Consider the following 15,429-nt stretch of genomic DNA (forward strand, 5'->3'; position numbering starts at 1 on the left):
TTACGATAAATTTCCCGATTCTCTCGATCTATTTATCATGATGAGGTTTATCTCTAATTAGAACACAACCACAGTCCACAGAGATCAAGGGTTTTTAGATTATGACAGCCGTAAGCCAAACTCATGACTCCATCATTGGTAGAACCCATAAAAATCCCGTTACAGCTTCTGTTTTTATATACAAAAATCAAGTATTATGGGCCTTAGGTCCAAACAATTTTGAAATGACGTAGTTCGTTGGGTATCTAAGATCCAATCATGTAGGCTTTCGGCCCTGCGGTGAATTGTTTTGATTTTTTAAATGTTAAAGAACTCCTAAAAACACTCTCAATTGTTTTCCTATTTTGCTCATAAAAAGTATTTTTTTATGTTTTAACCTTCTTGTTTTTTGTAGAGATAAATACAAAATATTTTTTAAAAACATTATTGACAGACTCACATTACAGGCTGGATTTTAAACCGAATTTGAATCGACTTTTAGCTCCTAATTAATTTTTGAATGGGTTTGGTTCAGTCACAAAGATCATCTCCACCGTACACGTGGAGAAGCCTCATCGATTCCGATGGTTTTTTCCTCACTTGAAGTCGGTTACTGGCGTCTTTATAAAGCCAACACAAAAGAGGTAGACAACAGATACAGAGAGAGAGAGAGAGAAATCGAAACGGCTAGTTGGCACTCAGATACAAAGAGAGCGAAATGGTGAAGCCCCAGAAGAAACCCAAGGTAGAGAGGAGGAAGAGGAAGACGACGAGGAGAGTATTACCACCACGCCGACCCGCCGCTAATTTCAGAGGGATACTTTCCGATGCAGAGAAGAAGAAACGAATCGAGGAGCTACGCGACGATCTGTTCAGCGAAGCGGCGAAACTCGTCGCGGAAGATCCATCCCAGAGCATCGCGATCCTCATGGTGCCTCGTAGTAACAACTCCGGATCGAGCGGCGTCGGTTTGCAGTCGTTCGGGTATCCGTCTGTGGAAAGCGTGGTCGGGAAGTTTCTGAAGGATACGGCTCCTCCTGTTGTTCCGGTGGTGGCAGAGGAGGACGCTAAGGAGAAGGAGGAAGAGGAAGATGACGATGAGGATTGGTCGAAGTATTACTGGTGGGAGGATGAGAAGCTGCTTAATTCGAAGGATCCGGAGGAGATTATGGCGGCGATGGCCGAGATGGAGAAACTGAGAAAGCAAATCGAGATCTTTGAGAGTGAAATAGGTGAAGGGTCTGGGACTCAGGAGGACGATGATGATGATGGATCCAAACCCTAAATGCAAGAAGATGGATTCGTGTTCAAGTCTTCATCTCCAGCGACGTCGTTTTAGTTTTTTTTTTCATTATAACTATGTTATTTTGATTTGCCCTAAGTTATATAGAGTCAGGACTATGTTTTACTTTTGATTTATCTTATGGCTTCTCTGTTGGTAGAGCTTTAAGCCTTCCTTGCGGTTCGTTATACATATATGCATAAAACATTAGAAGATGGATCATGTATTATGAATCGGGATGCTGAATAGCTTATTACTCTGTTGATCTACAATAGCTTCTCTAAAACATAGTTCGTATCGTGTTTGAGTTCAGTGTGTGATGATTTTTTTTCGAATCACACCTTCTCCATAAAACTTGAGTTGCTGCTTTCTTTCAACGTTCGTGTGAGTCTGGTTCACAAGCTCCATGATGCCTGATCCTGCCGTAGTGAAGAAAACCTCTTTGTTTGGGTTCGAAATATCAGTTTTTTACACCTGAATGAATGTTCCTTGCTTTATACTTTGTAAGGCTTCTACAAGGCTTGAGTCTATGTACGTGACAGCTGCGTTACACCCAGTTTATCAAATCCATTGTACTAATGTTAGGTTGGAATTGGAAAGTTGGAGCTTTCGTGATGTTTCCCGTATACCTCTGGTTTCCTGTTAGTGCGATTACCAATAGTTGCTCTTAGCCTGGGATATGGAAACACAGGGGGTTGTGTTCATTCTTTCTATGGGATCATAACACACAAGGCAAAGTTGGGAGCGTTGATTAGAACACTCATAATCACATTGTAAGTTCATCACTAGTTCGATGAAAGTAGATCCATGCGACCTTTCAAATGCATTGGGTGGTGGTTCATAGATATTGCTCTGACATTAGCTTATCAATATGGGTTTTCGTCTACTGTTCACATTTTCACAAGTAGAACTAGTCACACCAGAATCTAACTCTACTGAATATCAGAACCACTCATTAAGTGCAAGGATGCTTGATACATATCAAAGAGCATGTAACCGAACAAGAGAAACAAGGCAGATAGTAAGACAGAGAGATAAACGCTGTTGATGTTCTCAATTCCCCAGGGAGTTCCACAAATATTAGCACAGAAGAGATGGAAGCTCCTTAGCGTTGCCTTAGAGGTCTCTGTAAAACAACGGGTTGAGGTTTATATCTGTTCTCTTAAAACGAAAAACAAAAAACAAAACATGAGGGAGTGAGTGAATAGATTTTACCCGTGGTTCATTGTTAGCTTCACGGGGTGGTTGTCTACTACTACTACTACTACTACTTCTAGCATCTCTGTCTGCATCACGCTCTGGCTTGTCATGCTTATAAAACGCTTCTAAGGCTCTTATCACAAATGGCCGGACTAGGTTCACTTCCATTGCAGATACATTATTCATCTGCAATATTTTACAACTCGGTGATGAGAAAAAAAAAAGGCAACGTCGAGAAGAAACAATAAAACAAAAACACTAACCTTTACTGCAGTTGTATCTGCTCCAAACGTTCCCAAGTTAGTCTCGAGTTTGTGAAGCCGCACATCTCTGATGTCCTCGACTAGTGATTTCACCTATACAAAAAATTCGATAATGGCTTGAAGGATACAAAACACATGGGCTTAAAAATGGGAGACAATTACCATATACATGTCTGGAATATCATCACGTGCACTGCAAACAAAAAAAACAAAAAGTGAGGTTTTTCAAATACTCATCAGCAAATCTTTAGATGCTAACCAAGGGGAGCAAGTCTAAAAAATCACATACTGATCAAAAAGCAGTCTAGCAATCTCAATGTAACCCGATGGTAATGGCTGAAATTTCGACTGAGGTTCTCGTTCTGCTTCCAAGACCTGAGTCAAATTGTCTAGTTCACAAGAGGAAGAAAGCAACAAGTTAAACAAAATCGCCATTTTGCATTCAAAAGTTATATAACTGCAAAATTTTTACATCTTTACCAACAGACAACCAGGCTGGAGGGCGGAAAGTGCATTTGCCTCTACGTTTCAGTGCGACTGCAAGCCACAGAGGCACTTGCGTTGGAATCTGAGGAACGAACCGACCATAATCCCCCTAACCACCGGTTCAAAAAAAAATCAAACCCGACATGGTTAATTAATTAACTAGAAAAATTCACCACATTGGTTTTCAAGATTCTAAAAAAGCTGTGGAGAGATTATTATTATTATTATTATTACAGCGATGAAGTTGAGCGGGTCCATGTTCATGTTGGGAACAATCTCCACCATTTCGTCTTCTGCCATGAACTCAACCTGTGTGTGAAATGTGAGGATCAGTCTGTCCAGACAGTAATTACAGACAAAGAGGAAGACAAGAACCTCTTGAGGAGAAAAGAGTGAGATGTGAGGATCAGTCTGTCCAGCCATTGATAATCTCTCTCTCAAGAGATCTCAGTTCCCACTGTATTATTAAAAAAGAAAAAAAAAAGATTAGTAACATCCAAAATGGTAGATAAGTTAACCATCTCTGGTTGACATTTAATCGAACACCTTGTCTACACAAAAATCATCAGTACATTACTAGCGAAACTTCCGGTTCTTATCTTTTATCTCAGCAACAGAATCTAAAATTTTGGAGTATCTAGTGAGATACCCAACGATCTTGTTTAGTAGTGTTTTCAGAGGATAACGTTGTAAAGGAAATCCAGGAAGAGTGATTAGAGGAAGAGCCTTGACCGAGAGAGATTTACCTGGGTTTAGAATTTGATTTGAAGATCAGATCGATCTCTTCCGATTCTACGAACTAGAAGAAGAAGAGAGACAGAGAAGGAAGGTTTTTGATCGCGAAGGGGAGATAGCAGCTTCGGAATAGTAGAGTTTCTTCTACGTTTTGGCGGGAGAATCAGATCTCGGGTTTAGCGGGAAATATGTTAATAGGTTTCGGTTAAGACTCGGTATTTTAATTGAACCAACCTCAAATAAAAAAAAAACCAAATTTTATCCTCGTGTGATTTAGTTAAACGGCACAGCTACAAAACCCTAATCTCAGTTTCGATCTTTTATAGAATCTGAGTTGAAGAGGTGGAAGAGATGAAGAGAGGAAGGAGGAATGTGAAACAAGCGGCGTCAGAGCAGGAGTTCACGCTTGAGGAATGTCAGAGCATCGCTCAGGTCGTCTCTCTCAGAGGTTCCAATCAAATTGAGATAATGGATGCAAAAGGAGACAAGTCATTAGCACTGTTTCCAGCCAAGTTTCGTGAGAGCATGTGGATCAGACGAGGAAGCTTTGTGGTGATTGACCATACAGGAAAGCAAAAGGCGCAAGAAGCTGGTTGCAAAGTTACATCTATTGTCTGTAAAGTTCTCTTCTTTGACCAAATCCGTCTCCTTCAAAACTCTCCGGAATGGCCACAAATCTTCAGGGATGATGCTAAGCCATTTCAAAGCTCTCAAATTCCCGTGGTAAATCACGGTGAAATAGGTTCGAGTGATGATGGGATGCCTCCACTGGAAGCAAACACAAACAGGTTGAGACCGTTTGGGGTGCAGTGTGATGCAGAAACAGATTCTGACTCATAGAAACATCCGCCGGTACATGCTTTTCTCTTGTTTCTCAAGAGAGGGAACACTAATAGTTGTGACATGTCTCCTCTCTTATTATTAAACACTATGTAACCGACACAGAGCTGCTTCAAAATGCAGAGTTTTGATTTTGCAATGAATTGTTTATTGATCAAAAAAAAAACCAAATTTTATTATGATTAATTAATCACCACGGTAAAGCCATCCATGTTTTGCTGTATTTTCTTAAAGAACTAAAAAAAAAAAAAACTCTTGTGTTAATAATGGCTTTCACGTCATGATCTACAGCTAACTGTTGCTTCAAAATTTGTATAAATGATTACAGTAGAGAGTGTATATACTATACATCAGAGGATGTGGTGAACCAACTGATCAAAAGCAAGCACGGAGTATTTTACAAGTGAGACATCATTGAACAAGTTGGTAGAAGTGAGGCCTCATGAAATTTTTGTTTTGGAGCATGCAGTAACGATGTTCTGTACATTTTTTGTTTTTTTTTGAAAAAATCGTTGTTCTGTACTTGGATTGTATTTATAGAATTTGAGAGACATAACGCTTTAGCTTATCTCACTTGTGGGAAAAGAATAAAACAATCATAAAAAGAATGTCTAGAATTACAAGACTACTTTTGTCTGGACCGACCATAGTACACAAACACATAATCAATGTGAAAGTAAACATAAGAACTTTGTTCAGGACGAATCTCATCCCCCATTTATGGAGGAGTCATTTACAGAATGTCAAAGCAGAAAAAAAAAACAACAAATGTACTTGAGATAAAAAAAAAAGACGAGAATTAAAAGACAATTAACCTTTGCAGAAACGATTTATTCTTGTTTCCCATATGTACACACCCACCCACCAATACTTGCCTCCTTTTCTTTACACTGAAACACCTGATTCAACAACTCTACCTCTGTTCATGTCTGCATCTTTGTGTGCTCCTCCTCCTCCTCCTCCTTTCCCCTGATGTTTTCCTTGACGCTGCGACCAATACCCGTACGCCCTCAACACCCTGTCTAGCAGTTCTTGTGGCACTGGCTCTCCTCTTCGTTGCTGCGGCGATATACTCGCTGTGTGAACCAGAGTCTTCCACTTGTCCTGTAAAAACACCACATGTTTAATCGATCCACTGTGGAATATGATATATGTTAGTTTGTGTTAGATGCGTTTTTTACCTTCAAGTCCACATAGGTTCTATGATCTGCACTCTCGAAAGCACGCAGTTTCACATCGCGCCATCTGTTGCGCAATGAGAAGATATATCGAACCATTAGCTTTTGAGTTTTTGATATTTAACACCAACGACCAAGCCACATGAAACTTATATACCTTCCAGTCCCCAGCTCTTCAACTGCTTGTACGAGAGCTTCCACCTCTGTCACTGAGAAGGGTCTCCTGGTTCTGCGCTGAGCAAGCTCAGTACGCTTAGGTTTCTGGCTCAACGGAACTACGGCAAGCGCCTCAACTTCCAAGGCTGGAAGTGGAACAATCGCTCTTGTATCTGATGAAGGTTCTTCTTCACCAACAGTTATCTCCTTCTGATATGGAACTAACTCGAGGTGGTTATTATTGTCCACGTCATCCGCCTGTGGAGGTTTAGTGTCTAACGTGGGAGGAGCAGCAGACCTGAAAAGATCATCAAGAAAGCGCTTTTTCTACTTAAGAATCTTCAAGAAGAAAGAAAGAAAGAAAGAGAGTGAGTTCGTTTAGTACCGTTCAGACAAGTTTGTAGGGTCGATAGGCACAAGAGGATCTTGGGAACACAAAGGTACATGAACTTTGCTGGGACCACCAGGCTCCAAGGTGAACCCAAGGTTGGTTAGATTCTCTCCACATGAGATCCCAGTCTGTGACAGAGTCTTCTTGTCATCTCTGACCTTCTTTCCATGTACTACAACACCAACACGTATTCCACCGCTGAGTAGAACACTCACAGCTTCCATCACCGTCCTCTGTAACCAAAAGGGTACATGACTCTGTTTATATTAAAACCTCAACGTCTAAAAAAGAGAACAACCATTGCAATGTTACCTTTAGTGATCCTACTGTTGCAGTTTCCGGAACTTCAATAAAAAGCTCTGGAATCCTAAAGGACTTGATGCTTAGCTTCACTGCACAACATGAGAAGAAGCCCTTTGAAATGAGAGGACCATTCAAACAGCTAAAGATAAAGATAACTGAACAAGAGTTGCAAAATAACCAACCTGAATCTCGCTTCTCAGGTAACTTGGAAACACTTCCGCTACTGATTCCACCACCATCAGAGGTTACAACCGAGCTTCTCTCCGGTGATGATCTTCTCCTCTTGTAAATGGTCTCACGCTGCCATGCGGCGTTGTATCCATAACATGACTTCCTTTTCCGGTAAAGAGCCTTTATGCCAGCATCTAAGACAGTAAAAAACAGGTGGCATATCACGATTTGAACAAGTGTATTTAGACATAAGTGCATGAATACTTACCAGCTCCTCTGTAGTGTCCAAGATCCTTGGCCATTTGTTTCCAGTATTTAGACGAAATCGACTTTCTTATCCTTCGAATCGTTGGAGACCTATACGACTTAAACTTATTGCTAAACTTATGGTAACTATATAATTTTTCATCATCATCATCATCTCTACCTAACTTAGTATGGTTCCCTTGTCGTCTAGCAAGGGAACCATCAACGCAAGATGGTGATTTTAGTTCACCATCCCCGCACACTGTTCTAGGAACAGTTGCTTCCTCCAGCTTGCAAGTATCAGTTACAAAGCCACCGGTTGCTTCTACTTGTTCAAACCTACCACCACCCGTCTCCTCCTCGGTGACGCCTTCTTCGCATTTGACGTTCTTGGTTTCACACACAGGAGTCCGCTCCAAGACGCCGTCGTCGTCGTCATCAGGAAATGAAAAACTGTTCACCACACACGTCTTCTTGTCATGGTCGTCGTCTTCTTGTTTAATCTCTTTACGATGAGTATTCATATTCACTTCAAACGCGTTGGAAGAGGCTGAGGAGGAGCTCTCGCATTCCTCTAGCAACTTGCCAGCTAGAGAAGCGAGCAAGTCCATTGCATCCGTCCTCTTGTTTATGACCTTCCTCTTGACAAAAGAAGAAAAAAAAATCAACCGATGAGTAGTTAGTCAATTTAATGAGACAGAGATCAAGAAGATGAGAAATGAGATTTTGATTTACCCTGCATGAACGAGGAGCCTTGGGGATATTGGGGTAATCGAATCCAACAGAGACGCAATCTAACTTCCTCTTGAACACCATCTCTCTCAGCTATTGCATTAACACTACAAACAAACACAATCAGCTCAGACAATTGATTAACCTTGAGATCATCAAACATAACTTGACACGCACGCACATGTAGAAGCCAAACAATGTTTCAGATCCAATGTTATGAATTAAACTCCCAAAACAAAAATTGCGATAATTTCGAAACATCACACAGAGTATCAGATCTCGGACATCAACCAGATCTCCGACAAAAATTCCCAACTTCTGTCGATCCGACCCGACCCGACCCGACCCGGTAAAGAATTTAATCGGAAATTTTGAAATCCAGATCAAAAATTCAACAGAGAAACTACAGATCGGTTTTCGATCGAAACTCACCTAAATCAACGTTACCAGCTCCTTTGATCACGATCCGAGGGCTACTTCGATTACAGATCACGCAGAACAGAACTTCCAATTTTACCAATTTTGATGTTTTTTTTTTGTAAGTAATATAAAAATAATGTACAAAGGAGGAGAGATTAGAAGAATCGATCTATACAGAGAGAGTTTAGAGATTTAAGAAGGAAGAGTTTTAATGTCTTTGTCCCTATAAAAGAAAAGAAAGAGGAGGAAGGAGACGTGAAAACTGAAAAGCCCCTTTTTTATTTATTATTCTCATAAATAAATCATAAGTTTTTTTTTTATTGACCACACAAATGACAATGGGTTTGAGGATGAGGCAGTTAAGGGAACTGGTTAACCGGTGTTAACGGTTACCATCGCAGTTTGTATTAAACCCTCTCTCTCTCCGGTTAACCGGTTGTTGAGACTTGAGAGGTCACCCTTCTCTCTCGGACCATTTTAAAAAGAAAAAAAAAGAAGATAGGGTTTTGTCAGAAAGAATCTTAATTTTAGGGATCGGATAAAAACAAATAAAAATTGTGTTTGTGATTGGAGTGGGGTCTTTGTCTTTTTATTTAATACAACAAAAACAAGAGTAGCTCTCTCTTTCTACCACGTGGTTGAGAGAAGCCTGTGAGGAGTCTATTGCTTTGGTTATAACGTCAGTCACAAGGTTCAGTGGTTCACTAATGTGAGGGATGACATGAAGTCCTCGGATGATTGTTTATATGCTATTTAATGTCTAGATGTGTAGAGAGGCATGTGCTAATGTGGCCGAGATGAACGTGACATATGTTTTAAAGGTTGAATCATTGAATGTGGTCTGTTAATGATCATGTTCTTGTGTTAGGATGCGCCAGATATCCAAATTGTGTGTTACTAGCTAGCATAAGCCAGATGTTGAATCGAATATACTTTGTTTATGCCCTCTGGCCTACTAGTACTGATGTGGATGGTGGTGGACCCTTTTTGTCATTTTCGTTATTATGGGCCACAGGACAATCAGTTAATGGGCTGGGTCTGATCATTCTCTTGGGATGCATAATGAAATGACATAGTGCTACCTCGAATCATTCTCTAATCTTTTTCTCACTTTTATTTTGTGTCAAAGTGGATCATTCGCTGATCAATAGGTTTCTTTTTATCATTAGTGCCTAACTGCCTATTATGCAACATCATTGGTGGTTACGATTCATACATATTAAAATCTCTTAGATACATTTTGTTGATTTTCTTCACTAGAGCTTCATGTCATGAATGAATCGCATTGATCACAGACTTGAGTAGCATGCAGAATACTGGACCAGTGCCACTGTGACATACTAGCATTATATAAAGAAAATAACACACGACCAACAAGGAGTTTATGGGGAATTCAACATGAAGTATGGTCCTTTAACAACATGAAGAAAACATTATTCTCTACCTACTTATCTTTATGATGTTCTTTGTTAGAGCCTCCACAATGGACGGTGCTAAACAAGAAGAATATTAGTATATTACTACTATAGTATTACTCATTTTATGTTCATTACTCTCAATGGGAATCTCTTGTTATATCTCCGGAAAAATAGCCAGGGAGTTTTCATAGAAAATTTATGACATCCTGAATCTTTGAGATTGGTAAAAATGTGTATATTGCAACTCTTTGTTGCTACACACTCAAAAGATCATTAATTTCACTGATTACTAACTCAGCATAGTTTATGTTGAATTGATTTTTGCTTGTATAGCCTAGCCTGTAGAGCATATATTTTATCAGTTGACCTCTACTGATGTAGACATGAAACTTATCTCATAACAAGCAATAGCCGCATTCAAAACAGATCAGATAAAGATAACAATCCTAACATAATCAACGAGAATAGTTTCCATTCGTGATGTTTTCACCTGAAATAGCAATTAAGATGGCAAATTCATCTTGAATTCATCAACTCATTCCGATTCTTTGACCAGTCATATAGTCGTCGTTCTAATCTCGACATCACATATTATTTGGCATGATACTCCCATAGCCCCATGTCATCTCAGAGGATATTTTGACCATTCATTTGTCTTACGTTATAGTGTGAAGATGCATCCCCAAGATCAGGCACATCTTATGAAGCTAAACATAAGCAAATTACATCATTTTTAAGACCTGCTTTATTTTGCCCTATGGTTTAAATTAAAGAACTCCATGTGGAAAAATATCATAACTAAGGTACTTGACATGACTACCAAAAAAAATTCATAACTAAATTCCTTAAAAGTTTATAAAACAATTCACCTTGATTTCTAAATTTTAAACAGGTACTATAAATAGGTCGTATGACTTCAAAATTGTAAATAAATAAATAAAATTTATCTTGAAATGCATATGAATTTAAAAATCTTGGTCATGTCCATGTCCAGAAATTGAACCTAAATTTCTTTTTAACATCTTAATTCACTAAAATTGATATAAAACATATTTATCATAAAAAACCTAAAATGAAATATAAATTATTATCTAGTTTGCATAATTAAAACTTGAAAGAGCTGCCAATTAGTTACCCAATTTGACTGATATAGTTTATTATTTTATCTCTCTTTAATCTTACGTTTCTAACTTTTCTGTCATTGACATTGGAATAACATTTTAATTATTTTAAAATAAGATAAATAGCCATATGTCAACTATACCAATTTATAAAACAGTTATCATGTCACTTCCTTTCAAATATGGAACATAAAATAATTCTTTTCAAATAAAAGATATAATACCTAATAACAAAGATTCTACCTATTAACATCTAATAACAAAGATTTCATCACCAAGTATAAAGTATTAGTCATTAATTAGCTAAGGTCTTGGTCAAAAAAAAAAAACCATTTAGCTAAGGTCATTAAGACATTAACCTTTTGAAACAATGGTCAGTCAAGACTGACGGCGTTACCATTACCTCACCCAAATCCTCTCAGCCCCGTTAATTAACAGCGTCTTCCGTCATAATTGCGAGTCTTTAAAGTCTCTCTACGTCTCAACTCTGTAGCTTCTCTCGAAATAAAATTGGGGATCATATTATCGACAGAAGCGCCTCTCTCCGTTCCTCCTCTCGTCGGAATCGTTCGTCGTGGTTAGCTTCCTCGTTCCTTTCCCCTTCCACTATCCGTCGATTAATGATCCAATCGGTTTGTATCTGAATTCAAAATATCTCTTGATTTTGGAATTAAATAATCGAGATAGATGCTTCTAGATTTGTTGATAAGATTGGTGATGATCTTGTTCTAGATCCTTAATTCAATTGCAGCTTTTGTTTGTTTTTATAAACCTGATTTGTATTCGACTCTGCTTTTTTAATTTAGGGTTTTGAAAAGGGCTTTGTTGAAATTAGGGTTGAGATTAATCCAATTATTTGATCTCTTGATTGATATTCAGGTGGGACTGTTGCTCTTCATGTGTGCTAGTGTCTCTTAGGAGCTTTGTAGTGTAAAAAAAACAAAACTTTGTGGTGGGGATCTTGAGATCTTGTGAGATGAAGATATCATTGAGTTGCAGCTATGGGTTTGTTGATTGATGCTCAAGTTTTTTCTAGTAGAAAGGTGAACGCTTTTAATATAACCAACGATAAGAACAGAATGGGTGAGACTCTCATCACAACTCTGTCTATGGAGAATTATCATCCGTCGACACTACTCTCCATGGATTCAGATGCTTTCACTCACGAAGAATCAGAGAGGGAGACTAACCGGTCGCTCTTACTCACGGGTCCCCCTGATATCAACCTCCCGCTCTCATCCGACGCTAGCCCGTCTCTGTTTCTGTGGAACGAGCAGTGTGATATCTTAGACGTTGGCCTTGGGCCTCAGATTTATGAGCCTGAGGCTGTTGTTCATGTGCCCAAGGTTGCTAAGAAGCACAACAAGCGTGTTGATAGTGCTTGGGGTGCTTGGCTTTTCTTTAGCTTCTACTTCAAGCCTGTTTTGGACGACAAGTCGAAGAACAAGTTGATGAGGGACAGCAATGGGTTGTCTGGGTATGATAAATCCGACTTGCAGCTTGACTCCTTCTTGGTTCAGCATGATATGGAGAATATGTATATGTGGGTGTTCAAGGAGAAGCCTGAGAATGCGCTTGGGAAGATGCAGCTGAGGAGTTACATGAACGGACACTCACGCGAGGGTGAGCGTCCTTTTCCTTTTAGTGTGGACAAGGGTTTCGTCCGCTCTCATAGGATGCAGAGGAAACATTACCGTGGTCTTTCTAACCCGCAGTGCCTCCATGGAATCGAAGTTGTTCAGTCGCCGAATCTCTCTGTGCTTAACGAGGATGAAAAGAAGAAGTGGACGGAACTCACAGGCCGAGATGTGAACTTTGCTATTCCGCTTGAGGCAAGCGATTACGGTTCATGGAGGAATCTCCCAACCACGGAGCTGGAGGCTGAGCGACCACCTATTACTCAAGCTAAAGCTAATGGTCACACCCATCTTAAAATGCTCAACGGTACCTTTATGACCCTGTCTACACATTCACCGAACCATGCAGCTGACTCAGTGGAAGCACAAATCGCTTGTAGCAACAAACGCAAAAGAGATTGTCTCGCTCTAGGAAACTGCGATGACTCAAGCTCAAGCGAGAAATCTCTAGACATGAAAATAAACACAACAGATCTGCTGCCATGGTCAAATGATTTCACTGGGGTGATGAAGAATGTGCACGGACCAGTCACAGCTGCTAAAACGATATACGAAGACGACGAAGGGTTCTTGATAATCCTCAGCCTGCCACTAGTTGATCCAGGAAGGGTTAAAGTAACATGGAGGAACACACCAACGCATGGGATAGTGAAGATATCATGTACAAGTACAGCATGTGAGCCATTCATCAAGAGACATGACAGGACATTTAAGCTAACAGATCCGACACCAGAGCACTGCCCACCAGGGGAGTTCGTCCGAGAAGTCTCCCTACCTAACAGGATTCCAGATGACGCTAAGCTCGAAGCGTACAGGGACGAGACTGGAACAACGCTAGAGGTTTTAGTGCCGAAACACCGCATGGGACCAGAGGAGCATGAAGTTCGCGTTTGTCTCCGTCCATTTATGCTGGAGTGATTCGTGTAACTTGTTAAAGGATTTTATTGGTTCATGTAATCATTGGATTATTCATATTTATATCATATCGCCAATTGCATTGCTTATACTGAACGAGTTTTAACGTCGAAAGTAACATTAATCTTAAAGCAGCAAGACAGAACATAATGCAGGTTCAAAATACGTAGAAAGAGCTTAGCTAAGCGACAAAAGCAAACGATTAAAGGAGAGATAAGAAAACTCAATCAACTTCCTCAGTTTAATCAACTTCTTCAGTCTTTGGTCCAGCAGCGCCACTAGCACTAAGAAGAGTTCAAGCGAGCGTTAAATTATTCATATCTAATCGTAGTTCCCATTATGTAACATCGCAAAATCACAAAGAGCCTTAAAACCAACTTAAAGCAACCAGGTTTGAAATACATAGAGAAAACTTAACAAAATAAGTAGACAACTAAAACATTAGAGCAAACTTGACAACATTTGAGAGCTTAGAAACTTAATCGACTTCTTCAATCTTAGGTCCAGCACCGCCACTACCACCGGCAGGTGCATCATCGTCCATGCCACCAGCGCCACCCATGTCAGCACCAGCGCCGCCTTGGTACATTCTCGCAATGATTGGGTTGCAAAGAGACTCGAGCTCCTTCATTTTGTCCTCGAACTCATCCGCCTCCGCCAGCTGATTACCCTCCAACCACTCAATAGCCTGGTCGATTGCATCCTCGATCTTCTTCTTGTCAGCTGCATCAAGCTTTGACGCGATCTTCTCATCCTTGATCGTGTTCCTCATGTTGTACGCATAGTTCTCCAAAGCATTCTTCGCATCCACCTTCTTCTTGTGTTCTTCATCCTCTGCTTTGTACTTCTCTGCTTCTTGTACCATCTTCTCGATCTCTTCCTTCGACAGCCTTCCCTTGTCGTTAGTGATTGTAATCTTGTTCTTCTGACCAGTCGTCTTATCTTCAGCAGAAACGTTCAGGATACCATTGGCGTCGATATCAAAACAGACAGTGATCTGAGGAACACCTCGAGGCGCAGGAGGGATGCCACTCAGCTCAAACTTCCCCAAAAGGTTGTTATCTTTCGTCCTTGCTCTCTCTCCTTCGTAAACTTGGATCAAAACACCCGGCTGGTTATCCGAATAAGTCGAGAAGATCTGCTCTTTCTTCGTCGGAATCGTTGTGTTCCTCGGAATCAAAACAGTCATCACACCACCAGCAGTCTCCAACCCCAAGGACAAAGGCGTAACATCAAGAAGCAACAAATCCTGAACCTTCTCATTCCCTTCCCCACTCAGAATCGCCGCCTGAACCGCCGCTCCATAAGCAACAGCCTCGTCCGGGTTAATACTCTTACAAAGCTCCTTCCCATTAAAAAAATCCTGCAACAGCTGCTGGACCTTAGGGATCCTAGTGGACCCCCCAACAAGCACAACGTCATGAACATTGCTCTTATCCATCTTCGCGTCTCTCAAACACTTCTCCACGGGTTCCATACACTTCCTGAACAAATCCATGTTCAGCTCCTCGAACCTCGCGCGCGTGATCGTCGTGTAGAAGTCAATCCCTTCGTATAAAGAATCGATCTCAATCGTCGTCTGCGCGGTCGAAGAGAGAGTCCTTTTCGCCCGTTCACAAGCCGTCCTCAACCTCCTCAACGCCCTCGGATTCCCTGTGATATCCTTCTTATGCTTCCTCTTGAACTCCTGAACGAAGTGATTCACCATCCTGTTATCAAAATCCTCCCCACCGAGATGAGTATCACCAGCAGTAGCCTTCACTTCAAAGATCCCTTCCTCGATCGTAAGCAGAGAGACATCGAACGTCCCTCCTCCCAGATCGAATATCAGCACGTTCTTCTCGCCGACGCTAGAGGCCTTCTTGTCGAGACCGTACGCGATGGCGGCTGCGGTAGGTTCGTTGATGATACGCATCACGTTGAGTCCCGAGATGACTCCGGCGTCTTTAGTCGCTT

General features: G+C 40.7%; 6 protein-coding genes across 8 annotated transcripts in view; 3 read left to right on the top strand and 3 right to left on the bottom strand.

Moving 5' to 3' along the window:
• Positions 1–697: 697 nt before the first annotated feature.
• On the top strand, positions 698–1,264 carry LOC108807585 (agamous-like MADS-box protein AGL97). Its single transcript, XM_018579855.1, has one exon. It carries the CDS (start codon positions 698–700, stop codon positions 1,262–1,264), a length of 567 nt encoding a protein of 188 aa, XP_018435357.1.
• A 908-nt stretch (positions 1,265–2,172) lies between these two features.
• On the bottom strand, positions 2,173–4,097 carry LOC130496695 (DNA replication complex GINS protein PSF2-like). The gene is made up of 9 exons (XM_056989007.1): positions 3,957–4,097; positions 3,586–3,667; positions 3,445–3,519; positions 3,205–3,319; positions 3,014–3,113; positions 2,887–2,917; positions 2,725–2,817; positions 2,477–2,647; positions 2,173–2,387 (listed from the first exon to the last, which is right to left on the bottom strand). Exons 2-9 carry the CDS (start codon positions 3,631–3,633, stop codon positions 2,367–2,369), a joined length of 654 nt encoding a protein of 217 aa, XP_056844987.1. The 5' UTR covers positions 3,634–3,667; positions 3,957–4,097; the 3' UTR covers positions 2,173–2,366.
• A 70-nt stretch (positions 4,098–4,167) lies between these two features.
• Positions 4,168–5,043, top strand: LOC108810274 (uncharacterized). The gene has a single exon (XM_018582396.2). It carries the CDS (start codon positions 4,297–4,299, stop codon positions 4,783–4,785), a length of 489 nt encoding a protein of 162 aa, XP_018437898.1. The 5' UTR covers positions 4,168–4,296; the 3' UTR covers positions 4,786–5,043.
• A 316-nt stretch (positions 5,044–5,359) lies between these two features.
• Positions 5,360–8,586, bottom strand: LOC130496694 (telomere repeat-binding protein 3-like). 2 transcript variants are annotated; one of them, XM_056989006.1, is made up of 9 exons: positions 8,395–8,583; positions 7,966–8,069; positions 7,253–7,871; positions 6,996–7,178; positions 6,823–6,902; positions 6,505–6,743; positions 6,121–6,417; positions 5,967–6,030; positions 5,360–5,889 (listed from the first exon to the last, which is right to left on the bottom strand). In XM_056989006.1, exons 2-9 carry the CDS (start codon positions 8,044–8,046, stop codon positions 5,671–5,673), a joined length of 1,782 nt encoding a protein of 593 aa, XP_056844986.1. In that variant the 5' UTR covers positions 8,047–8,069; positions 8,395–8,583; the 3' UTR covers positions 5,360–5,670. The 2 variants fall into 2 exon arrangements, with proteins under 2 accessions (XP_056844986.1, XP_056844985.1); XM_056989005.1 differs by having other exon boundaries at positions 6,823–7,178; positions 8,395–8,586.
• A 2,776-nt stretch (positions 8,587–11,362) lies between these two features.
• On the top strand, positions 11,363–13,562 carry LOC108812097 (uncharacterized). Of its 2 annotated transcripts, none has more exons than XM_018584259.2 (2): positions 11,363–11,498; positions 11,801–13,562. In XM_018584259.2, exon 2 carries the CDS (start codon positions 11,923–11,925, stop codon positions 13,474–13,476), a length of 1,554 nt encoding a protein of 517 aa, XP_018439761.2. In that variant the 5' UTR covers positions 11,363–11,498; positions 11,801–11,922; the 3' UTR covers positions 13,477–13,562. The 2 variants fall into 2 exon arrangements, with proteins under 2 accessions (XP_018439761.2, XP_018439760.2); XM_018584258.2 differs by having other exon boundaries at positions 11,396–11,553.
• A 200-nt stretch (positions 13,563–13,762) lies between these two features.
• Positions 13,763–15,429, bottom strand: part of LOC130496363 (heat shock 70 kDa protein 4) — a 2,606-nt gene continuing 939 nt past the window's right edge. The window contains exon 3 of the mRNA XM_056988385.1: positions 13,763–15,429. Within this exon, the coding sequence (XP_056844365.1) occupies positions 13,952–15,429 (1,478 nt within the window). The 3' untranslated portion in view covers positions 13,763–13,951.

The sequence above is a fragment of the Raphanus sativus genome, chromosome 6 (assembly GCF_000801105.2).
Source record: "Raphanus sativus cultivar WK10039 chromosome 6, ASM80110v3, whole genome shotgun sequence".
Taxonomy (NCBI): Eukaryota; Viridiplantae; Streptophyta; class Magnoliopsida; order Brassicales; family Brassicaceae; genus Raphanus; species Raphanus sativus.